Source organism: Pteropus medius, unplaced genomic scaffold (genome assembly GCF_902729225.1).
Source record: "Pteropus medius unplaced genomic scaffold, Ma_sr-lr_union100, whole genome shotgun sequence".
Classification (NCBI taxonomy): domain Eukaryota; kingdom Metazoa; phylum Chordata; class Mammalia; order Chiroptera; family Pteropodidae; genus Pteropus; species Pteropus medius.
Window position 1 is genome coordinate 3,921,193 of NW_024347790.1, and position 16,433 is coordinate 3,937,625.

A 16,433-nucleotide genomic window follows, 5' to 3' on the forward strand; every position below is an offset into this window, starting at 1 on the left:
GAGAGAGAATTTTCAAGAAGAGAAAGAGAAAAATATAAAAATACAGAAGAGGGGAGGTCACTAGGCATCTCTTGCTTGAGACGGGCATGAGGAAATCTGCTATATGCCTCTTACCCTAAACAATGTTCCAACTTTGTCAAGTCCACGGCGAAATGCAACCCAGGTCAGTTCCCTTGAGGGAGGTTACAGGCGGAACCACAGTTGTGTCCTCGGCCAGCACAGTCAGACTCTCCTCCTTTTAGATCCAAGTGAGGCAGAGCAGCTGCCATCAAACTCAGGCCGCCAGTGCCTCTTCTATGTCTGAAGCCTTAGGAGCTTTTAGATGCCCTTTTCCCCCATCTGGAGAAGATGGTGTCATGAACTCTCTAAAATCCAGGATTGAAAGCAGGCATGGGGAAGTTGGGCCTGAGCCACGGCTGGGACTAGGGGTAAATATATCACCTCTTCTGTGACTATGAGCAAGTCCACATAAGTATATATTTTTCTAAAATCAGGTCCAGAATGCTTGTAGGATTCTCAAAAAGACTGAGGGCCTATAAAAGTTAAGCCGGCAAAACCTCATAGAGTTTTTAGTGGACGAGGGACAGATGAGCATGTCCCCACTGCCAGCATCCCAACCCTGGTCTGCACTGTTCTGTCCCTCATCTATCCTCCTCACCCATGGGAGCATCTCCAAGCCCAAGGTCAAGCCTGAGCACGAACACAGTCTCAGATGTTTCTGAAGATGCCGTCAAACATTTTGAATACGAAACACTTATTTTAAAATTAAATCAAATGTGAAGAGCAGAACTCACCGTTTCGTTTTGTTAGATAACGTCTTAAAGCCATCTTGCAGATTTGTGCATCTCTCTGTCAGCTGAAGTGACTTCTCATTCGGATAGGTGCTGTTCCATGAAAGAGATTTAAAGAAATGATTGATTTAAAATGAGTTTATTGTTAAAAAAAAATCGGACTTAATTGATAACATGTGCCCAACTGAAGTCCGATTTTTCTTCCATTATTGGATTTCTCTGTGGAAAAGGAAATTGATATTTTCACCTCTGACGGGTCTAAGTAAACAAAGGAACAAAGAAAAAAACATACTATAAAGCCAAAGAGAAAAGAACTCCCTATAGAAGACTTTATATTTTTATAATTTGAGGTTAGTATGTACAATGAACAACTTATTTAATATTTTTAATCATTGCGTATGTAAGCAGGCTTTATTTTTTTTTTAAATGTTGTCTCTGGTAGGAAGCATGCAGACACAGTTCTCTCCAAAAATAGCGCAAGGTAAATCTGGCCTTTGATTATTATATAGCTGTGATAGAGGGTCTGTTGCTATTATTTATGTACCTGGAAAATTAGAATCGGAACAAAACCAAATCAAAAAACAAGAGAAGGAAATGGGTTATGGCGTTGGGCTGCCCACTAGCTAACCACTCTAGACATCCCTTTCCACATCTCTAGTTTTTCCCTCATAGTGTTATTGTCATGATTGATACATGACATAGAAAATAATGTAAAGCACTTGGTACCATGCCTAACATAGTAAATGCTCAAAAAATGTCAACTCTCACTTTCCTTAGACTTCAAAGCAATGCATACAACTCTGATTTACTGTTATTGCATTTATTTAATCATGCTGAAGGCATCTGCTAAAGAGAACCTAATATGGGCTGGATGCTTAGGATATGGAGCACCCTGCGGAAAAAACAGACATGGTCCCTTTCTCTAATGGAGCTTGCAGTCTGGTTAGGAAAAAAGATATTTATCAAACAAACAAACAAACAAACAAAACCCATACAAATGAATATAGAATTACGAACTGTGATTTGAGTCATCGAAAAAGCAGTGGGTGCCATGGAGGAGTGTAACGGGAGACCCCTGCATGCTGAGGGGGCCTCTGAGGTAGTGTTATTTAGGTAGCGATCTCAAGGGTAATTCGAGTGAGCTAGATGAACTTTGGGGAGTGGGGGGAACATTCCAGGCAGAAGGAAAAGCATAGGCAAAGGTCCTCGGATGGGGAGCAGCCCAGAATGTTTGAGGAACTCAAGGAAGGCAGGTGGGGCCCAAGGCTAAAGGCTAAAAGGTGTTTGGAGTAGTGAGCGGTGGGCAGAGCACACAAGCCTGGTCAGCCATGTTTAGAATTTATCCAAATAAGAAGGGGAAGCAACAGAACGTTGGGGCAGGAGAGAGATGTGACTTGACGTATGTTTTAAGAAGGTCTCTATGCAGAGAAATGAAATGAGGAGAAGTAGGGCTACAGACAAGATAGGAAAGTAAGGAGGTTTCTGCAGAGTTCCAGGAGAGAGATGATGGCGCCTTGCTTTACTAATTGAGACAGAATAGACTATGATGTCTATTGTTGTCAAAAAAACAACTCATAGTTGCTCTCCATAACAAAGCTTCATTTCTTGCTCCTGACATGCCCACTGCATGTCTGGGTGGCTTTATAGGACAGCTGTGCTGCACTCACTTTAGGGATCCAGACTACTTTGGTCTTGGGGCACCTTCTCTGCAACAACCTGCTTCCAAGAATGTACTGGATGGCCTTACCTTGTATCTGAACACTCTAGCCCGGCCAGAACCAGTCGCATGCCTGACCTGATTGCAAAGTGGCAATCAGAAAACAGCAACCATCCTGAGTGCCCAGAAAGAAGGGAGGTCAGGACACAGAAGTGCACCGAAGATAGCACCACACTATCAGAAGAGGAGCTGACAGATTCGAGATCTGTTCTGGAGATAAGACTGACAGGGCTTCAAAATAAATTGGATACGGGAGGTGAGGGAGCGGGAGGTGTACAGGTAAAGGTATAAACAAGAAAGATTCATAATTAATTCTCCAATATTTCTCAGAAAAGCACTGTGCACGGAGTACATATGGGCTCATAAAATCCCTCTTTATCCTGATATAATTTCACCCCTCCCCCGCCACCTCCCTTCTCCTGCCTCCTTCTGTCTCCATGCCTCACCTTCTGTGCCTCCTGAATGTATTATCGTACTTTCCAAGGATTTGTTTATTTCTAATTGGCTGTGTATTTTATTCAGGCAGCACCGTTAATGAAGTGAATTACCGAGCCAGCAGTGCTTTGAATTATGATGGCTTTGCAATATTGAATTGTAAAACTGTGATAAGCAGGCACCCATAGGATTTAGTGTCATAAAACTTTCCTTAAATCGGAGAGCATCTTTGTTACTAAAAAGTCAAAACAGTTTTGGCCAACCGAAAAGCACAGAAGGTCTATGGAAAGCAGATGAGAACATCGGCGGGTGAAGTGGAAATGAGAAAATAAAGTCATGGAAGAAACGGGGTCTTAGGTGTCAGTAGGACCAGCCTTTGAATCTGGGCTCCACTCCCTGACCTTGGCCTCTGAACCTAAGGATTTAATTTCCCTTTTTAAATTTTGACTCAATGAAGTAGTTATAAGGATGCTATAGATTGAATGTTTATGTTCCCTTAAATTCATTGACTAAAACCGTAACCCCCAAGGTGATGGTTTTAGGAGGCAGGGCCTGTGGGAGGTGATGAGATCATGAAGGGGGAGCCCTCAAGAATGGGATGAGCGTCCTTATAAAATCGGCCTGAGAGAGCGCTTGCTCCCCTTCTGCCTTGTGACATTGCAGTGAAAAGGTGGCCCTCTATGAGGAATCAAGATCTCACCAGACACCAGAACTGCAGGTGCCATGGTCTCGGATTTCCCAGCCTCCAGAACTGCAAGAAAGAAGTGTCTGTTGTTGATAAGCCAGCCAGGCTGTTACAGCAGCCAAAGGGAAATTGCATGGAAATGCCTGGCACACAGAAGCCACTAAATAAAGGCTGTGCTCTTATTCTTCTAAACGCCACCTTGGAGTCTTCCCTCAAACCGGTCATCGTTATACCCACAGGGGTGAGAAAACTGTCTCACTGTGGAAAGTCACTTCACAGGGAAAGGAGCGGAAAGGGACGTTCCTTGAGTCCCCTTTGCTTTCTCTCCTGTCCTCTTCTCCTTCAAAGCATCGTCATAGTTTTCTTTCTTTCATGCCAATGTCACGAAAACCTTCCTAGAAAAACGTTAAAATATTCAGACGCGGAAGCCATAAACGTCAAACATTTGTTTGAGTTAGGCATCTGACCTAACATCACTGCCCTTTAGATAAAACTCCCAGTCCGTGTTGTTTTCAACAATATTGGTTATTCAGTGAGCAATACAAGTAAACACGATAACTGCCATGTTTTAAAATGTTTCGAGACCTGACAGGTAAGAGATGCCAGGAGTCGCTGGGGAATGAGAAGGCGCTGGATCTTCCAAGGAAAGAGCTGGATCGGCCAGTGAGGCTAGATGGCCACTCCTCTCTGTCATGCGAGTAAGTGAGAATTCGATGACCCTTGAATCTGAGCCCACGAGGAGAACCACAAGAGGGTCATTTGCTCTTGAAAGAGGAAAAGAAGAAACCTCCTCAGTTCGGAGTTGAGAGAAGACACGACCAGTGGACAGATCCAGTTCGAGAAGTTGGCACCCACTGCAGATGAGGACATTAGCTTGAATCCTCCTTCATTTCCAGTTTGGGAATACCTCTCAGACGAGTCTAAGAGGACAGAGAGAAATTGATTGAGATGAAAGTAGGAATTTCGAACACCTGGAGTCAGAGGCAACCTGGCGGAAAGAAGAGCTGGCTACATGACCAAGTGTGGGCTGACTTGTAACCCCAGGAAAGATTACTGGGGATCAGTTTGAAAGGCCCAACCAAAAAGACTGGATGTCAAGGAGAACTTGAAATGGTAGAGGAAGCTACAGAGGTGAAGTACACCTGAGCCTGGAGCTCACATTCAGGTAGATGAAGTATAGGATATAAATTGTGAGGAGATCCCCGCTCCCATTCCTGTGCTCCCCCCCGAAAAACTAACACAAGTTGGCGGTCTGAACACTTGGGTCTTCGTGGAGAAAAAGCACAGGTTTCGGGAAGACTGTCAGATAAGCTGTAAGAACCACAATCCATGGGGCCAGACTCTTGCAGATTCAAATTAAGACTTCTGCATCTGTCAAGTCTGACACATTTTTTTAGTTTCAGTTTTTTGGTGAAAACCCTTTGTAAGAACTTCTTACCAGAAGAGAAAAGGTACAGTCCATGTGTGATCCGCCAAACCCTAAGGTTGAGAGTGATCCCAAGACAAGTCACGGGAGGGACAACGGCCACCCTTTTAAAGAGCTACGAGGACTCGGTGGACCAAGCGAGCGCTCGAAGTGTCCCAGACCAGATCACCGAGATGACTGACTGCCCCGCCAATGCCTCTTTCACTGCCCTGTTACAAGATCGCAACCGCTTGTCACTGTGCGAGGTGGCTTGTCTGCTCATCTGTAGCGCTTGCCACATCGTGCCAATACCCTAAGTTCCCAGTTCCCCTGACATTTTGTCATGCTGACCTGGCAAATCCACAATAATGGAGCGACAGAGCCCCTGGAATAGGACATCCCTATAACTAACCACCTCCCCGACCCCCGCCAGGAGTGCTGGGTAAAAACTCACACAGTCGGTGGTAGGCTGGTGTCCAATTTGTTCTGCCTTTTGTCCACCTTGACAATTCTATTAAATGACGCCAGCTACCTCCCTCTCCCATTTCCCTCTATAGCTACTTTACACATTCACGGTTCCGCTGTCCTCACCACTCTCTGCTTTCCTAACTTATTTAATCGTGCTTCCTATTTCAGAAAACACGACGCTGCCCTATGAGAACTGATGTTTAGCCATAAACCATCCTTGCTTTCTATCTCAGAGAAAGAAGGATCTCTGCTCTTACGAAAGGATAAGCCACCTGCCTGCCGCCTGCCAACCCATCCGTCCCCATCTCCTCTAAGACCCAGGCCCAGCCCTTCATGTTTCTCTTTACTGCATCTTTACCTTTTCCCTTGCACTGTCTCCTCCTTTTCACGCTCAATTCTCTACCATTTCAAAGTCAAAAACAAACCAATCGACTCATTCTGCTATTCTCTTCTATCTCATTCCTTGCTCCTCCTTCAAATTGCAACCCACTACTGTCCCTTACCTTGACCTACAAATCCACGAAACCATTCTTGGAAAGCATCTCCAAGTGCAGAGGATATGTCAGTCCACTTCCTTTACCCCACCAGAAGTATCTGAACCTCTGACCACTCACTCCACACCTGTTCCCATCACAGTCCTCTCTGTTCTTCCACCTCTGACTGCTGATCAGGGTCCTTTTGCAGGATCTTTCTTGGACCAATCCATAAGCATTGGTATCTCCCATGGTTCTTCTTTTTCTGTCTGTTACTTTAAAGCAATTGGTTGGTGGTCCCTTACAGTATTCCCCAGGGCTTTTCCCAGGCCTCTTGTCTTCTCAGCCGGCCTGTTTTCTCTAAACATCTCAACCAACCTCTTTTCCTTCTATTCCATCTTCACTGCTCCCAAGGTAAGTGGCCTCACGTGCACATTCGATCATGTCATCTCCCCGTTCTAAGACCTTCCATGATCCCTAGCAGCCTCAGGACACACTCCACACTCCTTAGCTGGACACACGGAATCCCTGACCATGACTCATCTTTTACTGACAATTTGCTAACCGTTAAATGGTAAATTCCTCTTTCTCCATTTCTTGCAAGTCATGTTATGGATCCCGACTGCTTTCAATATTTCATTATAGAATTTGTTTGTTTGGTTCCGGCAACCAAGCCTTCAGGCATATTTTCATCACTTCAGTATGTTAGAGGGAGAAAAAAAAAATCTTTCATAAGATTAGGGGGAAAACATACACAAAAACAAGCACTTCTGCTATCATTATTATCTACGTGGATGATCTGCTTTTTAGAAATTCTGCCTTTACAGTCTCGAGTTGAAAGCGGTCACTTTGCAAAAGCACCTGGCAAGATTTCACAGAATAGCAAAGCCATGAATTACAATGGTCTTTGGGAATTAAAAATTAAGACTGATAGCAAAAAAAAGAAAAGCAAGGGATTCGATCCCTACAAAATAATGTCATCAGTAATTAGTGGGTGTATCCACAAAGACCTCTAAACACAGAGTATAAGTCACCTTCTGAGCATGACGTTTAATTAGTGCAATCATGCAATCAGTCCCCTAGACAAGCAAAACATCTCCCCAAATAATCTGCCTGTAGGTGACTAAGGAGTTTCAAGAACAGCCAAATTCTATTTACAGTGGCCAGAAAGGGGGCAAAACTAGATTGTGAATCTCAATGAAATGCTTAAAACTAATTTACTCTCTCTGAAGAAAGCAGATGGGGAATGCAGCCTAAAAATGGAAAGCCCAGAGAATCAGAATTCTTTCACATACTTCTCACACTCCTTCCCCATTCCTGGCAGGAGGAGCTGATGAGCTGGGAGCACAGGCTGGTCACCAGCAGAAACCCCCCTGAGAGAGGTGTAATAGGCTGGCCTGTCTCTTGCACAGAGTCAATAGCAGACACCTGTGCTCAGACTGCAAGCTCATCAAGCAAATGTCTAATTATAATTTGCTACCCCTTTCCACCATGTAGTTTCCCCGGGGAAGGCAGGCATCCAGCCCACTGCATAGTTTGATGACTCCCTTTAATTGACAAATTAATATTCGGGTTTTACAAATCACCTTCCTATCAGCGTGGTTAACCCAAGTCTGCCCTTTGATAAACCAATCATACACAGGAACTGACAAAGCCAAGTCTTGGTGCCGTCAGACGTGAGGGGCAGACCCTGGCCTGTCTCCTTGTTTGGTCATTTCCGAGGTACCAGGGAGAATGGCAGCCATGGGAGATAGGATAGCAAATAAAACCGTGCCCCTGCTGACTGGGAACAAAGAGTCTGGTGAGGAGGACAGACAAACGCACACTTGCCACGCCGAGTTCACAGAAAAGATGCTGGCTATTTTCTGTAATCATATCAATTTCAAGAAACCATGACTCTGTGTTTTGGTGGATGTCATTTAGTTCAAAATATAGAAACTGCTTTTAAAATGACTCTATAGAACTTCACCCTGCATAAGTGAAAATTGTAGCCAACTGAAGCACAAAAATTTCTGCAAATAATCTCTTCTCACTTGGCTTTCCCTTAACTTTTACCTGCCTTTGGTTATCCTTGACAAAGAATAATTAGCTAGTTCTCTACTACTAAATTATTATCGTAATGTATTCCAGCCCCCTACCATTGTTGATAGTTTTCAAAAATGTAATATCATAAATCTCTTATAGATATAAAATGACCACACATTAAAGATTTTATTTTGTTCATAAGGAGGGAACCAGGAGAAACCAAAGCACAGACATATTTGTAGATCGGGAATATTGAGATGAATGTGCAAATGGATGCAAAATTGGTGTGGGGTGGTGGGGGCAGGGAAGTCAATTAGACCTCTGCCAGATAGGATATAATTTGCATATTTATAGATAAGAATTGTTTTGCGTTGCTTTGAGTTAACTACAACTTACAGAACCGTAACTGTGCTCCCAAAGGATCAGAACCAGATAATTCGGAGGCGTGTGATCTAAACAATGCAAATTTATCTACTGAAGCACAAAATTTTTCCTAAACTTAACAGTGTCACTGTCCATCATGATAATGTTGAAGGAAGGATCCATAGTAATGAACCTAACAGAGTCTCACGCTTTCTGAGTTTCAGTCCCCTTCACTCCACTGCTTGCCCCAAGGGGAACAAGGGGGCCTGGGTTTGGTGTGAGTTCTCTGGGGGCAAACAGGAAGCACTGACACTTCAGAAGGTTGAAGTGAAGGTTACCAAAAGGACAAGTCTGATGTGGAGATTCAGTAAGACTTTAAACCTAGGTGGGCAAGAGTAGGATCCTAAATAGAAAATGGAGTCTTTAGCAGAGTAGAGATAAAATTTTAACAAGGAGCAGACCGGGAACGAGTGGAAGGAAACAAGGGATCATCATTGGGGCATCCGTGTCTCATCTCACTGATCCTTATGTGTGACATTCTTGGGGGCTCTGAGGGAAGCTCAAAAGTGGAGAGTCAGGGTAGAATTCATCTCTGCATTTCTAAGTCTTTCCTTTAACCCGCTTCCAACCCTACTTTCTTATTTCACACAGCTAAGATTCGAGTTCTCTTTAAGGTGCTTTGAATTTGAGAACCTCGGCTACACTTAGTATATTTTTAAGACTAACCTCTACCTTCTTTGATGCAACAATTCTGATATAAAGCATAAAGATGATTACTACAACATCTGTTGGATGGTCACTAGGTGCCAGGCACTGTTTTAAACACCTTATACAGGTGCCATTTCATTTACTCTTTGCAATGAATACACAAGGTAGGCACTGTGTCCATTTTATAGATGAGGAAAATAAGGCACTGTAAGATTAAATAATAAACCTAAAGTCTGCCTGTTAGAACTGGAGTGGAGTTTGACCCCAAACATGACAGTCTGTGTTCTTACTCAGGATGCTACTTTACATTCCCTCACAGGGAAAAGTTTGTCTTCCAAAGGTGAGCTATTCGCTGTCTATAACCCCTGCCCCGTCTAGGTTACCTGATTCTGAGTCTACAGGAGCTGACAAAGATTCTCTCCTTGGCTGAACTCTAGTCGGGCTCCTCTGTGCTCTTTGTCAGCTAGGCCCAATCCTTGGCTATGGACTTAATAGCCCGGTTTTAGCAAGAAGCTTGCTAAGTTAGTTTAGCCCTAATTCCTCCTCCTCTACATGTGATCACCCTAGATATCGACCAAATTCCTCATCCCTCACCAATCCCCGGATGATATCTGATCACCCTGGCCTTCCTTCGATGAGAATCTTGTCAGGCCAGATTAGCTGAAATCCCTTCTTACCCTTGATGCTTCCTCTTAGTAATTTTCCATTTGTTAAAAAAGAGGCAGCAGGCCCAAAATGGTGTCACTTGTGCTAAGCCCTACATCAGCAAACCAAGACTTAATACCTAACCGAACTGCGGTTTCAGCCTCTAATCTTTAGCCAGTCAATCTGGAATTACCTGGTCAGTACTATAAGGTAATAGGCTTGATAGATCCCTTCTTCCCCCATGGGAAAGTGACCAAAGCCTGAAGTAATCTACTTTTTGCACTCTTTATTAGAAAACGTCCTTGTCCTACTCATTTTCTGCTTTTAAAAGCCTTTTCGTTTCCACAGCTCTTTAAAGCTCCTTTCTATCTCTGAGATAGGATGCTGCCTTATTCATGAATCATTGAATCAAAACAATTAAGATCTTTAAAATTTACTTAGTTGAATCTTGTCTTTTTTTTTTTACACCGTCCACTGACGCCCACCCTGCTCCTTAGCTATACACGCCCATATTTTCTTGAGTTGAGCCCAGTCTGTCTACCCTACTGCACCACTGCAGTGGTCCCTATACCTATCAGGATAGAACTAAGTAAAGTCCACCCTACCATTTTAATAAGTGTCACGAATAATATTTTTCTTTAACAGAGCTATTTTGCAATTCTATAAATTGTAGCTAGCTGACGGCAACGGAAAATAATGTCTATAGGCATGCAAATGAATTATGTCCAGTGGAAAGACAACTCTTCCCCATAGAGGGAAAACTAGTTTGCCTCCATTTCACATTCATCTCAATATTCCTGATCTATAAATGTGTGTGTTCCTTTGAACTGGTTGTAACACCTTACCAGTTTCCTCACTGATGAGTTAAAAGTAAAATCTTCAAAAAGCGTTCATTTTCATATCTGTATGAGAGACATGACTTTACCTTTTTATTAAAATTAATACCCTGAATGAGAGTGCTGAGAACACTTCTGAATTGAATAAATGGATCACCCTGATCAAGAGGATAAACTTTGGTGGCAAACTGACCACACAGTTCAGATCCCTACTCTGTTACATGCTAAATGTTTAGCTCCAAGAAAGTTAGTTAACTTCTCCATGATTTCAGCTACATGTGCAAAATGGGGATAATACCATTTGTTTAACAGATTTGGTACAAAGTTTGTAATACATGAAAATGCTCAGTACAAGCGATTGAAACGGAGAGCCCCCTTAAGCAGTACTCAGAAGTCTTCGCAGTGGCTGTCATGGTCATAGCATGCCTCTTAAAGCAGCGCTTCTCAAACCACAATGCACCTATGAATTGTCTGGGAAAGTTACTGAAATATAGCCTCTGGTTCAGGAAACCTAGGGTCGGGGAGGGCTGTGACAGTCTGCATTTCTAACAAGCTCCCAGACGATGCCAACCCTGCTGAACTGAAGATCACAGTTTGGGCAACAAAGTCTTAAAAGCGTCATGGGTCAAGTTCTTCCACCCCGATGATGTTTTTCTTAATAGTCTAGAATAAGACCTTCAAGGAATGTAGGACTGTCTTATGGCCAGAAGCATTAGTGGGGGAAAAGCAAGAAAACCATTTGAAAAACTACAAGAGTAAAATGAGCTAAGTTACCATGTCGCTAATAAGAGTTTATTGTTGTTCTTCTTGCTTTTTAATTTTCAGATGAAAAGGTCAACAAAGGAAATAATATAAGAGATGTATGGTACTGAGAACATTCAACATAACTGCTTTTCTGAGTCACAGACAAGCTCATCCTCCCCCGAGCTCTGCCACAGAGAACACAGACGTACCCTCCACTGATGCTAACACCTCCACTTGATCTGTCCAACACAGCCCTCCAATGGGCATTGTTTGAGCAAACTGGATTACAGCTGGAGGACGCCAGCCTCTTCTACAGAAAGGTCAATGAACATAAGTTGGAAATGTCTCTAAAATGTCAGTTAAAATCCATGTTTGTCCATATTAGCTATGCGATCTCAGTCAAAGATCTTTGCCCCAACCAATAAATAAATAAATTTCTCTGTCAACTAAATTTCTCTTCAGTACAACGTGGAGAAGTGAATTCTGAGATAAGAATTTTAATGACAAAATAACTTTTATCTGTATTCCATGTAGACTCCATGGTGGTATTTGAGACAGCCATACAATCACTAGATAACATGTAAGGATTTAAAAATACTTAAATATTTTGAACAATAACAACAGTTATAAAGTAAGTTTAGTCATCAGAGAGTGAAAAGTCTCTTAAACCTGTAGGTCAATAGCTCGTTTTTACAAATTCATATTTCACAGTCGTTTTCAGGAAAGCATTAGGCTCAAAACTAGGGGCCTCATATAGAGAATTTTATGGAATCTTCTGTAAAAAAAAAAAACCAGAAATGAACAAACTAAGTTTAATAGGGTGGGACAATGGTTTCTGATCATCAAAACAAGGAAAAATTGAAGCAATGAAAACTGATGCCAAGACTGGGCGTCAACATGGAAGAGCTGTGTTCAATACGGAGGCTCCGGGGAAATTATAAACTATAAAAACATAAACATTGCGAAAGCTCATCACTGAACACATGTGAGCGATGAGCAAAATTCTAATTTACTGCCTTAACATTCAAAACTGGTGGCTGTTTGCCTATCTTATAAAGGCTATTTGGGTACTTGTGGAATTCAGGTTAGTTTCATCAGAATAAATAATCAGTACGAAGAAATGTTTCAGAAATCAAGTCCAAACATTTGGGGGCCCCTTGGATATGAAATAAAATGGAAAGAAGAATAAGTCATAATAAAATAAAAATAGCAAGTAGAACTTCTCATCTTACTGTGGCAATTTTATAAATGTGAAATGAGGCAAGAAGCTCTGTCACAGGATAATGGTGATTTTCAAAATTCTGAAATGCAAAGATGGAAACTATATTATTCTATTAACAGGAAGCACATCAGAATCTCTCTATCGATCAAGACTTTTTTTTCTATGACCCATGTTCTTTAAGACAATAATGAAAAAACCGTAAATTAGAATTTGTTCAAAAGCGACTTCTAGAATTTGTCCTTGATTCACTGTCCCGCTGTTTCTATGTCTGTCCCTGATGTGATTGCATCTCTCTTACCTATTACTAGCCCCCTAATAAATCTGAAAAATTAGAAGAATAGATAAATGATAACTGAACCTGAGGTACTTCAAGATTATAACTCATCCATGGAAATATAGATTCTGGAGCTGATCAGACTGAAAAGAAAAATAAAATTGTAGAAAAAAAAAAACCCAAGAAGAATTAGAATCAAAAGGATCTTCCAATAGACCCCTAGCTAATTATAAGATTCGATTAACCAGGAGAACCAAGTCTCTGCTTATTCTATTTCATTGGGATTTTACTGTATTTAAAAAGGTGTTGTCCAAATGTTCTTATTAATGGTGAATGAAAGTATAAGAGAGTTGGCTAACGAAATTTACCGTGCTTAGGTAAATTGTAATTAGGAAGGGTTATGAGAGTGCCATAGAGACCTATCCATCACAAAATGGAGTGATATAATTACACATGAAATTCAACAAGGAAACAGCACACCATAATAATCCTTAAAAAGAAGAAATACAATTACTCGCAGGTGGTGTTGGGTTCTGAATAGTGCAGTCAATCAAGTCTCATTTCATGCAACTCAGGAGCAATAAACCTACTCAACAAAATTGAACTCTTGATTACATGAAAGCGTATTAATCTCATATCTGCGTATCCACAATTTCCCAACCGATAAAACAGACTGTTGTTATTTCACTTAAGATTTGGAATAATCTGAATCTAGTTAAATCAGAGCTACTTTGTCTAGTTTGGGATTTTGGGGGTTTGGATATTTTCTCTTTGCTTTGCTGTGTTCCATCCACATTTGGCAGAGCCAATGTACTCTGTCCCCATTCGCAAGGGGACTTCTTTCTCAGGACATTTCAGGTTCTCTTTTAAAGCATCTTCCCCCTCGGAGGATATTCTTTCCTGCTCTTTAATTCCTAGCCCCGTTTCCTACTCATCTGGAAAACAAGTCTTTGTGCACGGGATCACACATGGTAATGAGTTCTAATGAGTTTTTAATGTATCACAATTCATAACGAACATATTTGCATTTTTTAAATGCTTTTAAGGAATGTTTGTTCTGCCTTCACACTCAACCCTGTTGCCTTTAAGCAGAACCAAAGAGAGACCCCTCTGGTCTAGTATGAGAATTGCAATCCTTTTGAGCCTCAGGCCCCTTTGCCTCCCCAGTCTGTGCTTGTGCTTACTCGATTCTCAACTTCTCACTCCTTCCTACTGGATAGATTCGCCTTTCTTGGGTTTCACCTTGGGGATCGCTCCTGGCCATGGTTAGCAATCACTGTGACCACCCTCACAGCATCGACATTTGGCTCCTATTGTTCTGGATAACACCTCCCCTCCCCAGCACAGGCCTCCGGCAGACTTACCCTATCCCACCAACCTATCACCAGCCAAGCCAGCCCATTTTGACTGGGGCTCAGAAAAATTAGTTATCTAACCAAAGGCCCTAAGGTAGAGATTCCAACTCTAAAGCTAGCCCCACCTTTTAAACTGAAACGGACTCCTCGAGCCAACCCATGGATGCCAACATTCTTGTGTAAAGCATCAGACAACAAGCGAGGGCTAAAGTATGACCTAACGAGGCCAGCACAGGGATGACCCTGAGTAAGGACCAATCTGCTACGAGTCTTTAATTTGTGCCTAGAAAATCCGGCCACTGCTACATCAAAACGGCTGGATCTGGGTGTCCTCCTTCAGCTTGAACCTGCATTTTTCTGATACACAGGCCTTTTAATCATTTCATCTACAAGAACTTTACCAGAATGATCTGTCATCAACGTAAGTGCGTACTAACGTGAGAGAAGCAAGGATAAGCTGAGATAAAGGCACACACGGTGCGAGCATTTTGTTATCTAACACACTTTTTTTCAATTCTATCCAAAATTGAATGCATTTTTTAATTTAAATATAATATTCAGAATGATAATTTTTGGTACAGTTGTGGGTTTTTCCTTAGGCAATGAATGCTTCCATCTAATTCAACTACTTATTATATTTTCCCTCCCTCTATTCTTTTATTTCTTTCCCAGTAATAATATATATTTTCTTAACTTTGTAAATCTCTTTATTAGATACAATTGAATGTAATTTGGAATTTACAAGTCTTATCTCATTCTCTTCCTGCCTGAGCAATTCCAGATATACAAAGTACAGACGGAATATATTCTTCAGAGTTCCTGTTACTTTTTGCTTAAGATTCCTGAAATAAAAATTATGGTTCTTTGATATCTTTTCCATCTAGTCATCATAGGTATCTGGGGAAAAAAAAAAAAGCCATACTTATCCAGTGTTCCACCCTGAAACTTCTCACTTAAGGGCTGTCTGACATAAAAGTACTGACCATTTTGCCAAGGGAGATGGCAGAGAGCTAAAAATAAGCAGAATCAACCATTTTTGATGTAATTATTCGGCCATTCATAAATCCAGCTTATGAGTGACAGCTCTAATGGGATGCTTTAAGGAAATCAAGACATACCAACTGCATTACTTTGGTTTACTGGGCTGATTGTTCTCCTTACAGTTGACCATCTATTTTCATTTGATCCTTGGAATAATCCTGTGAAGTATTTTTATCACCAGTTTTGGATAATAAATATAATTCATTACTGTTAATTCAGTGCATTCTTTTTGTCCAGATCACTTACTCTAGTATTTTCTTCGCAACTGGGCCTCGATCTCGTTGAGACGCCCTTCCGACACACGCCTCGTACCTTCAATTCTCTCCTTCGCCAGCTCAGGCCCTCCAAAACATTCTTAATCCTCTTGCCTCTGTCTGTTGCCCTTGCCTGGCGAATACAGAGGCCAGGATCCATCCAGCCGTCTGCCATCTGGGCCTGCCCCCGAACAGCCCGATGCTACTGGAGAAAAATCACATGACCCTGCTGAATGATCTCACTACACACTTCAAATGGGCATCCAGTGATACCTGGCAACCCTGAGTTTTATTAGGGAAAACTATATTTCCTTAATCTCATCTTTTTCTCTCAGAATCGTTCCTTTATTCATTCTCTTCTCTGCTCCAACCTCCACACTCCCCATCTCTACATTCACTTTCAGCTGATGGCCTAACCTCAAATGCAATGGAGCAAACAGGCCTGCAGAGGGCGACACTTTTATATGTCTTCCACCGTATCTAAAACCTCCCAGCTTCTGGGCCTCTAGTCTGCTCCGGCCGCCATAACAAAATACCACAGACTAGATGGCTCGAACGAGTATTAATTTCTCACAGTTCTGGAGGCTAGAAGTCCAAGATCAGGGTTGGTTTCTGGCGAGGCCTCTCTCCCTGGCTTCCTCCCTGTGTCCTCACATGGCCTTTATTCTGCATGCACACAGGTGGGGAGGGAGAGAGCTCCCTGGCGTCTCTTCCTTTTTATAAAAGGACCTTTTTTTTTTTTCACAAGGACCAATCCTATTGCAATAGCCTCCCATCCCAACACTTTATTGAACCTTAATTACCTCCATAAAGACCCTGTCTCTAAATACAGTCACAATGGGGTTAGGCCTTCGGCAAACGAATTTTGGTGAAGACACGAATCAGTCCATAACAGTGCCCATCTCGTGCATCTTACCATGTGTTAGGACAGAAGAAATGTCTCTGCCCCTAATGAAAAAATAATAGTCCCCAACATGCTCTGGATCGCAGCC

At 42.1% G+C, this 16,433-nt stretch overlaps 1 protein-coding gene across 2 annotated transcripts in view; it reads right to left on the minus strand.

Moving 5' to 3' along the window:
- ST8SIA6 (ST8 alpha-N-acetyl-neuraminide alpha-2,8-sialyltransferase 6) overlaps positions 1-16,433 on the minus strand; it is a 114,619-nt gene that overhangs the window by 59,989 nt on the left and 38,197 nt on the right. For both annotated transcript variants that reach the window (XM_039877492.1, XM_039877493.1), the window contains exon 3: positions 795-884. In XM_039877492.1, the coding sequence (XP_039733426.1) occupies positions 795-884 (90 nt within the window). The remainder of the gene's footprint in view (positions 1-794; positions 885-16,433) is intronic.